The sequence below is a fragment of the Coregonus lavaretus genome, assembly GCF_964263955.1.
Source record: "Coregonus lavaretus genome assembly, contig: HAP1_SCAFFOLD_9498, whole genome shotgun sequence".
Classification (NCBI taxonomy): Eukaryota; Metazoa; Chordata; class Actinopteri; order Salmoniformes; family Salmonidae; genus Coregonus; species Coregonus lavaretus.
Window position 1 is genome coordinate 2,368 of NW_028158897.1, and position 12,283 is coordinate 14,650.

At 43.9% G+C, this 12,283-nt stretch overlaps 1 protein-coding gene across 1 annotated transcript; it reads right to left on the reverse strand.

The window, feature by feature from the left end:
* Positions 1-3,825: 3,825 nt before the first annotated feature.
* Positions 3,826-11,858, reverse strand: LOC311123495 (plexin-A4-like; the record flags this gene model as incomplete). The annotated part of the gene is made up of 3 exons (XM_084197753.1): positions 3,826-6,115; positions 6,611-6,761; positions 11,646-11,858. Coding segments are annotated over 3 exons (460 nt in total), but the record flags the coding sequence as incomplete, so codon positions are not given.
* Between the last annotated feature and the right edge of the window lie 425 nt (positions 11,859-12,283).

The window sequence follows — 12,283 nt, forward strand, 5'->3', positions numbered from 1 at the left end:
AAAAAGTGAACGTTTCCTTTAAACCTTTAGTAAACAAGTGGTAAAGGCTGTGGCTGTGGGAGTGTGAAAAACAACCACCCCTAGCACAGCCGCAATCATAGCATGGCTTCATCGTCATCGTGCCCCCCGTCACCCTCTCTCCCCTCCTCATCCCCCAGTCACCTCTCTCTTCCATTATTCCCAGTTCACTGGTTGGAATATTAGGGTGAGGCTCTGCGCCCTTTCCCACTCTCTCTCCCCCATTACTCCCAGTTCAGTGGCTGCTATATAGGGTGACACCAGGACCAATTCAATTCCCTGTCCCCGTCACCCCATGCTGAGGAAGAGTGACACACACTGTCCCTCCCTCCCTCCCTCCCTCACCGTGGGTTCACTCAGATCGGCAGGTCTCTCTCTCTCCACTCTATTTTCTAACCTCCCTCTTTCCTCTTCTGTCACTCCCTCTCTCTCTTTGCCGTAATCTTTTCTGGTCTTTACTGCAATCTAGGGTTGGTGTTATTCTTACCTGCTAATGGTAAAGGATAGTGTAGTGTACAGGAAAGCTGATCCCAGATCTGTTGACCAGGAGAACTGTCTGTCTGAAGCGCTGGGATTCTCTTACAGCCACAGGCAGCCTAATTGGCATCAGGCGTCTCAGGCATGTTGTATGGCTCCCTTCTGTCCTTGCTGTTTGATGGCTCAGTGTATTTAGCACATTTTGTGGGTTTATTTACTTTGTAATTCACCTCAGACGTTTGATACCTTCAGTCAAAGTATTGGATGTTTTTCCATTATTTCACTTCCTTCATCCGTTCATTCCCTGTTAGCTTAGCTATGCTAACTACTATGCACCAATGGGAATTTAGCCATTTCTCTGGCTAGCAAACCTACTAGGGACTACAGATGAACATTTTCTATCTAGCTACATCATTTACATTTTACATTTTAGTCACTGGTGCAATGGCATGTTGTACATGGCCCCGACAAATAAACAAATAAATAATTACTACAAAGCTCATAAACTCATATTGGACTGCAGTGGAATCTTTACCACAGTAATATTAACCAGCTCAGCTAAAATGGTCAGTACTTTGAAAGATAATGTTCTGAAATTGAGAAACTATGCACAAGGACAAGTTAACAATTTCCACTGAAAATGTCACAAAAACAAATTCACTTGAAGAACAGTGCAGATGCAAAGTTTGGTAACAGAATGACGGCACAAACAGCACCAACTGTCATTCTGTTACCAAACTTTGCATCTGCTCTGTTCTTCATGTAAATGTTTTTGTAAAATGTTCAGTGGAAATTGATAGAAGTAGTCCTTGTGCATAGAGTTGTATGGTTTGTTTAACTTTGCAAGCGTTTGTTTTTGTTTGACATGCATTTGAAAGTGAAAATCTGAGTCTCAGCATCATTATGTTACTGTGGAATTGCCCATAAAGCAATTGTACACGAGAGGGCGTGTTTTGTGACTGTTTTTAGCACGGCTGTGCTGCGGCCTTAGGTACGAGGCGAAGCCGTCACAACAAACAACTTCAAGTGTACAATTGATTTTCTACAAAGGGTTACCATACAACATATTAAAACAAAGTGCTATAGGTTTCTGCATCACCTGTGCTGTTCTACTCTGAGGGAAACGGTGCATTTTGCTTCCCATTATATGAAATTAATTCCATTAATTCCATTTCACACCTGCTGTGCCATCTAAAATAACAAGATTTAAATAAATCATTTCATATGAATGAACACAAACTACAAACCACTTTGTTTCATAATAAAGTTTATTCTATATTACAAATAGTATTTTGTTCTTGACTGCAAAATAGGAATGCATTATATTTACATACACAGGTATACAATTAATTATAGCAAAGTTAGAGAAGCTGGCCTTTTCCCCCCAGGTTTAGCTTTTATCTCTTTATAGGATACTCTTTATCTCTCAGCAAATATGGTAATAGTAAAAGTATGTTCTACTGTTTCTGTAACACCTGCTATAACACTGAGCTCTAGAAGGACCTATCTTTAGTTCCTACAAAACGTTGAAGGTGGAAACTTTATCGAGTACCTCGGCAACAAAGGGGTCAGTAGTCTCAGACGAGCTTTGTCGCTGGGGAGCATGGGGGAAAATGGAAACACAGTATGTTACAACACCGGGGGGCAGATTCACTACGAGATTCTAGGACATTCATTCTCTTCACCACCAAATAAAAACAATGGACTTAGAGAGGAGGAAACTTTGGGGTAGCTAGACACAATATGATACATGGGTGATAGTGGGTCAATTTACAGCCTCTAAACTTAACAAGGGCTCCTAAACGTTGAGTTCCCTGCCAAGCTCAGTCTTATTTCCCAACTACATTTCCTGGGAAATCACATTTTCCATCAGACTGAATGAATACAGTAGATTCCTTTCTATTCTTTCTTATGGTTCATTTGATCACAAGCTTTGTGAACAGTTTGAAAATGTTGGCAGTGTAGAACGTCCAGAGAACGCGCTGTTCATGAATGTACCCCCTCGAACCTGAACACCAACCACTGACAGAACACGCCCCTTTAGACAGTTAAGTTGTGGATGAAATGTTCCATACATTTGACACAATGGACAGGGATGGTATGACAGAAATAAAACACAATTTACAAAACTCAATCAACTAAGTAAATCAAAAGCTTTCAGGATCAGAACTAGTCTGGTTTTTGAATCTTCCAGACACCTGTTTGTCTTTGATTAGTTAATCAAGAGACGTTTAATCGTTTGAAACTGTCCAAAGGAGAGGGGATTTCTGAGTAAAAACAACCAGCATCTTTTCAGTAAGTGTGTGCAGTCCCCCTGTTGATGTAACAGTAGAATCGAAGGACAGCAGATACTTACAGACAAGTCATCGATGATTGATTTGAATGTATTGTACACCCTCATAAGACCATAAAAAACCCAATAACGAGGATATGTTGTGCGATAAATGGGTTTTATATGAGCAAACATTTGCATTGAACCCCGAAAGCCCTCTTCCTAATGCTTGTTCTGTATGCACTGAGCTCTTCAGATCAAACAACTGTCAAAACAGAATCTAAAAAACATAACCACAACTATAGTAACGTGCCGCAATAAGACGTTTACAAGGTAGCTTTGCAGCCAGTCCTAGGCTTACAAAAATAAATGTAACATTTTTTATATTAAAATAATAGAATCAAAAGGTAAGGTTATAGGCTAGGGGAGATAGTTTCCGGATGAAAACAAAGACAGACGCTAGAGATGCAATAGCAGCCAAGACAAGAGCAAGAAGCTCACTGCAGAATCAGTCTACCAGACCCAAAACCTGAGGGCTCTGGAACTGGTGAATAGTCACAAACTAATGAAACATGAATATGGGTGGGTGGTAGAGGACAATCTACCTTAAAAGGACTAAGCAAAAGGACTGAATGAAGGAAAACTTAGTCATGAGTTATTGTACTATATCAGTCCATGAGAATCCAAAATAACTGTTTTTGCTTGTGAACCGTTTAAAAGTTTCCTAGTAGCAGTAGATAAATATATTTGATTGCAAGGCAGTTCCGTTTCATAACATCCAAATAGGTCAGCATGCAAGGGTATATAATATATTGGATTTTAAGGTACCACTTTATTCTTATTAGCATCTAACACTTTCACAAAACATGTTAATGAGAGGTTTGCATGGGCTGAACAGGAGATAAAGGTTCCACCTTAACGGTTAGTTATAGTTTTAACATGAACAATCCACTGTTTTCCATCTGATTTTTCTTCCAAGCAAAATAAAGAAAAGAACACATCCACATCATCATTTGCAAGGCTTATTTTCTCTATTTTCCTGTTTTTTTTGTTGTTTTAGATTGAAGTTTTACATGCGCTTAAAAAGCCAATAAGGACCCAAGGTGGACCGAGGGCGGTCTTCACACATTCACATCACCACATGGGGCACGTTGTCAAGGCAAAAGAAAGGTCAGAGGTCTAAAGGTAAAGGAAAGGAGGGTTTCTCCATCGTTTCTCCATCTTTCTCTCTCTCCATCTATTTATCTATCTATCTCCCTCTCCCATCCAGGTTATCACATTCCACAAGTCTGTTCATGTCCGTTAGTTTCCGGTCGTCTATTTGACGTTCACTTGTTTGTTTTTCCAACTCTAGTTTCAGCTTTTTGAGGCTTGGAGAAGGCCGCAGAGGACGACTACACTAACACACAAAATGAGCGACCCAGAGCGCTCAGAGTTTGGGATTCCCGCATGGAAGCTGTCTCCACACTTGTGCAAAAAAACTGACGTGGAAAACCGGACAAAGAGGGAAGAAAAATGGTGTGCCAAACGCGGCAGAAACCAGGACGGCAAGGAGGAGGGCGGGACTCGTCCGCGGCTCCCCCTTCGGCACACTGAGGTCAGAAAATCACACAGGGTTACGTTTTTGTTGGTTGTTGTTGTTGTTGTGGGGTGGGTTTTTCTTTCACCAAATCCTTTTCCTGTGTCATTTCCTTTCCTTTGTAGCACTTTAAATACATTGTTTTTAAATGACTTTTTTTGTCTTTTTAAATGTCAAGCTCCTTTGGTTTTTCGGCTGACCAGTTATGTCCATCACTTGATTCCCCCCGTCCCAAATCTTTACAGAAGGTCCAGTGAAAGAATCTCTTTCTCTCTCGCTCTCTCTCTCTCTCTCTCTCTCTCTCTCTCTCTCTCTCAGCACAGCAGATCCCATTTAGGCAGTACCACACCGTCTCTGTCATGTATAAAGCATGGGTCCATGGTAAGACTGCTCTAGTAAAGCGTCACTCTCCTCCTCTCAGTAGATGTCAGTCAGCTCCCCTAGTATTCAGACAGTGTGATCAGAGGGTGTATCAGAAGTAGAGTTTCCCTCAGAACAGGTCTTGGACAGCTGCAGTGTGTATCTGTTTCTGTGTGTGTGCTTTGATAGACCGGCGAGTGACCCGCATCTGTTAGCAACACATACGGGTCAGACTGACCGTTCCAGATGTCAGAGTGGTCATGTCACTGTGGTCAAGAGTTGGACGTGTGCTTCTTGTCACAGAGGAGGACCAGACAGACCTGGGTCTGTCCTCCACTAATGATTCTTAAAGTAGTCAGGATAATTTAGCAGGTACCACACAAGCCAGACGGATTCAGAAGATGAGCATTGTTTTATCTTTAGAGTTACATGGAGGGGTTGGTTGGTGGGTGGGAGCAGACTTGCGCCAATGCCACAAAGGGGACTCTGTTCTTCTCTGTGTTTCAAAGTCAGTCAGGTTTACAGAAAAAAAAGGAAAATTCAAGAAGCACTAACTCTCCCCAGCCCCTATCGGAGTCTCTTTAAATACACCTCAAAGCTACATTGAGAAAACAAATTCTGGAGTTTGCCTATTTCCCAATCATCCAGATACAGTATGTATGAATAACTAGTAGGAACTGTGTGAACCAGGCAAACCTTCCATTCTTTGTCTTCAGAGGTGGGCATTTTGCTTTCCTCATTGATATAATACCACTTTGTTTTTCCACATTTGATGTGATGTTGACTATAGCACTACAATTAACTGTACTTTGTAGTAGTTTCATTGACTAATATCCTATTCAGAAAGTCTGAACAAATTGACGCCCAACATTGTGGTTGCAAAAGACTTTGCTGTCAGCGTTATTTTTAAAGGCAACATAAAGAGAATGTTTGTTTGTTTCTCCCCCAACATGAAGGTGTAAATGATGGCGATATGGTGAGCTGGCAGACAACCACCCCTCCATCAGACTCTTCTACGCAGCAAAGCTGGGATGAGGCCTTCCCATTGCATGGTGGGAAAAGCATTCCCCAGCTCTGCCGCCTCTCCAGTCAGTCCATCAGCCAGTCTTCTCTACACGTCCTATGAAGCTGAGCGGATGAGATGCCAATCACTTGTCAGGAAGAGGAAGAGGAAGAAAAAGGGAAATGTGTATTTGAAAAGGAGAGGAGTTCTGATGCTGATGATGATGGTGAAGAGATAGATGGACAGGTCTTTGCTCAGGCACGGCTCGGTTTCTGACGGGTCTCCCAGTGCGCCCTGGGAAGTGCGGTCCTCAGCTCTCCAGGCTCATGAAGGCCACCACCTGCTCCAGCTTGAAGGAAAGTCTCTGTTTCCTGGCGGCGTCGTCCTGCTCCAGCGCACACACAATCTGTCAGAGGGAGACACACACAGCCAGTCCACGTGTTAATGTCAGCCACTTCCTAAATGCCCAGCCTCACACACCAGCTAACAGTGGCAGAGTAATGGCACATACAATAAATGTTGTTTCTGTATGACAGTGTTTCTCAAACCTTTACTCTGGGACCACTAGACATCTCACAATTTAGTTGAAGACCTGAACTAGCACATCTGATTCAACAACAAAATGGCTTGATGATATAAATTGACAAGTGTGCTATCTCTGGATTAGAACAAAGACATGGTTGGGAGTCCTCCAGGAGAGGTTTGAAAAACGCTGATATACGGTGTCTGGGTTGCTTGTACATGTATTTGTATATACATCATCCAGATCGTCTGAACCTACAAGCCATCTACAATACATGTCTCGTTCAAACCCAACTGTGAAAGACTGTCTGTGTCCCAAATGGCACACTGCTTCCTGTCTTGAGTAAAGTGTGATTTTTGTGTAAGTGTGTTGCCGTACCTCCTCTGTGTATTTGCCCACGTAGGAGTAGATCTCACTGAGGGAGCTCATGCTGTTGAACTCGTTAATGTGCATCCGGGACTGCTCTGCCAGGTACGCATTCATGTCCTGGTCACTGATGGCCGGCATCTTACTGATGTCTGAGTAGTACCTGTGGAGGTAACACACATAGCAGACTGTATTAGTGAACTCTACAATAACTACATTTACATACACCCCAAAATGATTTATTCTTAGTCTTTACATTTCACGGTTGTCTTTCAGTGTTGTTTCAAGACTGAGTGATGTTTAAGCCTTTAGAATAGGAATCATGCACTGTTAGAGACAGTTGTCTCGCCTCCAATCACTTTTCACAGTCTAAGCAGCCCTGAGAAAACATTTAGCGGAACCCCCTGCCCTGACTCTCAATAGACATTTACATTTTTCTAATTTAGCAGACACTCTTATCCAGAGCAACTAGGGTTAAGTGCCTTGCTCAAGGGCACATAGACAGATTTTGCACCTAGTTGGCTAAGGGATTCGAACCCGCAACCTTTTGCTCTTAACCCTTAGGCTACCTGCCGCCCTCATACAAATGGCCTAAACGGAGCTGCAAAGACACTTGTGTATGTGAATAATCAAAACACAAGTCTGTTTATTTGTTGGCCTGGAGAGAGGTAGCATTGTGGGCATTGCAGGTTACTTAAAGTAAGGAAGGTCACACACACACACACACACACACACCTCGGCCACCTGCGCAGGGCAGGAGGGCAATTGGAGGAAGTGAGGGTAAAGGAAATGGGAGGTATTTCTGTCTCCAGGCAAAACAGCAGGTCCACCTGAGAACTCCAGTTCAAGTTGACGACGTCGGGCCCAATTCCAAATAATCTCCTTTCTTAGACACTTGATCTAAACATACTGGAAATCACACCTACCATACGGTAGGGGCTAGAGCAGGGGCCGGTGACCCGCGGGCCAAAACCTGCCCACAAGTCATTTTCTTTGCCGGCTCACAAGAGATTTTCGTTTTGGAATTCAGCCAAAAATTGTTTTAATTCAGGAAATTTGTTCCCAAGTATTCCCACAAATAAAAAAAGAGACGTATGTGATCGTGTCTCAATTTAATCAAGGCATTAGATTATTGTTATTTTCCAATATAATCTATTTTTCAGCATAGTTGTGGTCAATTTGCAGTGTACAAATTATAATAATTATGTTCCGGTCCCCCGACCATCCGCTCCGACAAAAATTATCCTGCAGCTAAATCTAGTTGTCCACCCCTTGGCTAGACGGTCGACTTGGAATTGGACATTTGGTATTTGTTATTTGTTATCAGGCTAAGGGTGTTGGGTCCTGCTATGCTTGATTTTGACATCCAATGAATGATAGAATCAGGATGGTAACAAGTGTACTTTTGTTTTGCAGACAGATGCAAAATCCAGTTAACAGCCTCATTCTGTTCAGAGGTCTATCAAGACCCCCCCCCCCCCCCCCCAGAGAGCTGTGAATGTAAGTATGCAATTTCCCCTGAGGGGTTTTCACTTTGATTTCCCATTGTAATCTTCTATGAGAGCGGAGGATCAAATGAACCGCATCTGACGGGTCTGATGAACTTGTCATTGTCTGGGGCCAATTAAGTCCCACTTCAAATACCACTCCAACTGGATGGAATGAATAACAACAGTCTGTGTGTAGTAGGAGGCTCTGGGGGGAACATGCATGTCCAACCCTTGCAAACCACTCCAACCGTCATATTGTGCCAATGCGACATTAATAAACAAAACCCCAACACAACTTAAATCCTGTAAGATGTCAGCTTTCATAAAAGTGCTGAGTTAGTAAGATACAGTTGTAGGAACTCATGTACCGGCCGAGACCCACGGGATTTCTTCCTTGCGTTAAATCATTTCAGATTGCTTTCTGTGGATGTCATACAGTAATAACATGTTAAGGTAGCATCTTCCCAGAGGGGTAGAGCTCCACTACAGGGCCAGAGGCAAACCGCCCGATCCCCCAACGTACCATGACCAAGCTATAGGCTTCCATTATGGTGCTCCTAGCCCCTCCCAGGTACGGCTATACAATAACCGCTAACCTCCACAGCGCTTATGAAGATGTAGAACGGAGGAGAAATCAAAGGAAGACATGTCTCTTCTGCCTGAGTTTTCCTCTCACTCCGCCTCCTCTCTTTTCCCCCTTATTTCTTTAGTTAAACTCTGCAGTCTGTCTCTTTGAAGTGTTTTTCACGGTGTGACTGTGTGACTGAGAGAGTGGGGAGAAAGAGGGGGAGAGAGAAGGAAGAGGGAGAGTGGGGAGAGGGAAGGAAGAGAGAGTGGGGAGAAAGAGGGGGAGAGAGAAGGAAGAGAGAGTGGGAAGAGAGAGGGGGAGAGAGAAGGAAGTGGGAGAGTGGGGAGAAAGAAGGGGAGAGAGAGTGGGGAGAGAGGGGGAAGGGAGTGTGGAGAGAGAGAGAGAGAGGGGGGGGGGGGGGGGAGAGAAGGAAGGAGGAGAGAAGGAAGAGAGAGTGAAGAGAGACTTGAGCTTGTCTGAGGTGTTGGACTCGATGACAGTTAGTATCCATTCAAGAGCAGCGATTGGTTGCCCAAAATTCTGGGACCGGGCTTAGCGAAGGGTCAATTGTATATAGATGGGCAAATTAAATTGTGTGAATATGCTGATGGTCTCAATGCACATCACAACCTTCAGGTAGGCTTAGCTCTAACAAATTAGATCTCACAAAAATGTGAATGAATACGGCGCTGCTTAGATCTTACAGGCATGTGGAAAGACAAAGCCCATCCACATGACTGAGATCTAATTTGCCTATCAACATGACTGTGAGATCTAATTTGGCTATCCTGATTGTGAGATGTAAGCTGTGCAGGGTTTATACATATTATTTTGAGATCTAATTTGTTAATTAAAATAGATCTCAATGACGTGGAGGGACTAATCATACCACAATTACACTAAATTAGATCTCACAACAATATGGATGGATCAACTAAACCTCACCTATAGACACATTAGATCTCAGAATCATATGGATGGACTAAGCTAATTAGATTTTCTGGAAAGACTCCTGACCTTAGACATGAATACGTCCTTCACAGATTTCTATGGTTCAGAAATAAATGCCAATTGGTCCACAGATAATAGGACCGTCTTTATAGCCTCAGTGTGGATAGGAAGTCTCTGATTAGAATCTTATCACTCTCCCGATCTCCCACGGCTGCCAAACCCCGTCAGCATCTCCCGCTCCTAATTACCACATGACACGTCAACACTTTACTCACTAGCTGCAGGTCAGACTCAGCCTGTGAAACGGCCCTTATCGGTAATCACCTCAAGCGCCCCAGCAAAGAGCAGGGAACGCTAACAGTAATACTAACAGGAACACATGGAAATGAACCTTAACAACCGCTAGATTGGCAGTGCTGCTTTTAGCTAAATAGTAGTCATTTATCTTTACAGAGAACTACGCTACCCATGATTCCTAGGAAAGTGACCGCTGTCTTGACAATTGCGGTTTGGTTCTGAGAAAGTCCACATGTGGAACACAGGAAGTTGGTGGCACCTTGGTTGGGGAGAACGAACTCGTTGTAATGACTGGAGCGGTATCAGAGGAACGATATCAAATACTTCACACACATGGTTCCCATGGTTCCCAGGTGTTTGATGCCATTCCCTTTGCTCTGTTCCGGACATTATTATGAGCCGTCCTCCCCTCATCAGCCTCCTGTGATGTAGAATCACATTTTGTATACCCTGTGTGTTTTTAACCTGAGGTTGACTGAGTATTTCAGCTATTTGAATTCGTCATTTCCTCTCCAAATAATGAGCACCACCTGGGACAATTGAGATAATGACACAGATCGTCTGATACTATGTAGGACCATGGAACATTTGTATTGCAGCACATCCCAACCAAGCATCCCTAACTGAGCCCTACTCAAATCCACACACCTCTGTCCCATCTACTGCCAAGCCTCATGAAGACTAAGGGCTCGATTCAATCCGTATCGCTGAAGTTCAGTGCTATAACGCGATTGAAATTGAAAGGTAATTTCTGATTGAGCTGACATATGCAGGGTTTACTGTGAATCCAGTCTCCGCTAACGCCCTTATGCTAAACAGTCTCATCTATATTTAAAGTAGAAAACAACCACATCCTCTGAAAGATAACCCATCTATAGATCACTGGGAGCAACTATAAGAGCACCCGACAAACATATAGATCATGCACCGTTAATTTAAAACCACAAACACACAAGCCCATGCTTACACGCACACACACACACACAGTGTCACACGCACACACACACACACACACACACAGTGTCACACGCACACACACGCACACACACACACACACACACACACACACACACACACACACACACACAGTATCTCAGCATGATGAATATGGCCCTAGCCAAAACTCCTTGTTGGGTTCCAGTCATCTAAGCACCACATACATTATGTCCCTGTCCTGCGGCTAGCGCTGAGCACTAACACATAAATACTTTGGAACCGCTTCACAGGCCCCATCTTTTATTCAGCACTCTGCCCCTGACCAAATAAATGGATAAAACTCTAATTTTGACAAATTACCACCACTACTTCTGTACAGCGGTGCTTCCATTACTGCAGACTCACATTCTTGTACCTGGGCAGGACAGGGAACCCACTGCGGCTCTGTACCTGTCTCCCCTCTACCTCTCCAGCCCTAGGAGGCACTGCCATCCATTCCCAGTGTGTTTTCATTTGGAGTCTCCTCCATGGCCCCTGGATGACAACACTACAGCCCCAATGTGTGTACTTATGAGACAAGAGGCAGACTACAGTCTATCAGGGATGTTTATGGACAAAATGGCTGCCACACATCTATAGGACGACAGAACCACATATTGAACTGTCCTCTCATGTTACACTCAGGTCTATATAGAAACTGGCAAAGAGAGAGAGACAAATACTGTAGATACACACACACAAAGCACACACCAACCCCCCCACAGCACACACACACCCCAAACCAACCCCCCCATCGGCCTCTCACCTCTCCACCCAGCTCTTGTAACTGGGGATGTCCTTGGCGTAGAGCAGCTTGTTGGAGGGTGAGTCCTTGCCCAGGCGGTGTTCGGAGGTAGAGCAGGAGTCCATGAAGGTCTGGGCCACCACAGACAGACAGGCGTCCGTGATGCTGCTCTTGTGGATGTCGAACACAAACTGGGGGTTCTTGATCACGTTCACCCAGAACCTCAGAGGTAGGCTATAGGGGAGAGACAGAGAGAGTTAGGGAATATCATGTCATCCTGGAACGCCAGAACTTTATAGGTGGGCTATAGGGGAGAGACAGAGAGAGTTAGGGAATATCATGTAATCCTGGAACGCCAGAACCTTATAGGTGGGCTATACGGGAGACAGCTAGACTTAAGGACATCATGTAAACACAACACCCTGGACTTACAGGGGACAGAGAACAGTCTATTACCATAACATACACCAGTTACATTTCTAAGAATGCATCTCTGTGATAGAACAACCCAACAAATGAAACAGAAGACTTAAATAACAATCCTTGTTCCAATCCAAGTCCAAGCAGATTACATCCCTGAACATACAACAACTCACATTGGTTAAAGCCAGCCGGTGGATGCGGTCAGTCTGAGCTAACAGATTCAGTGGCAGAAGGGA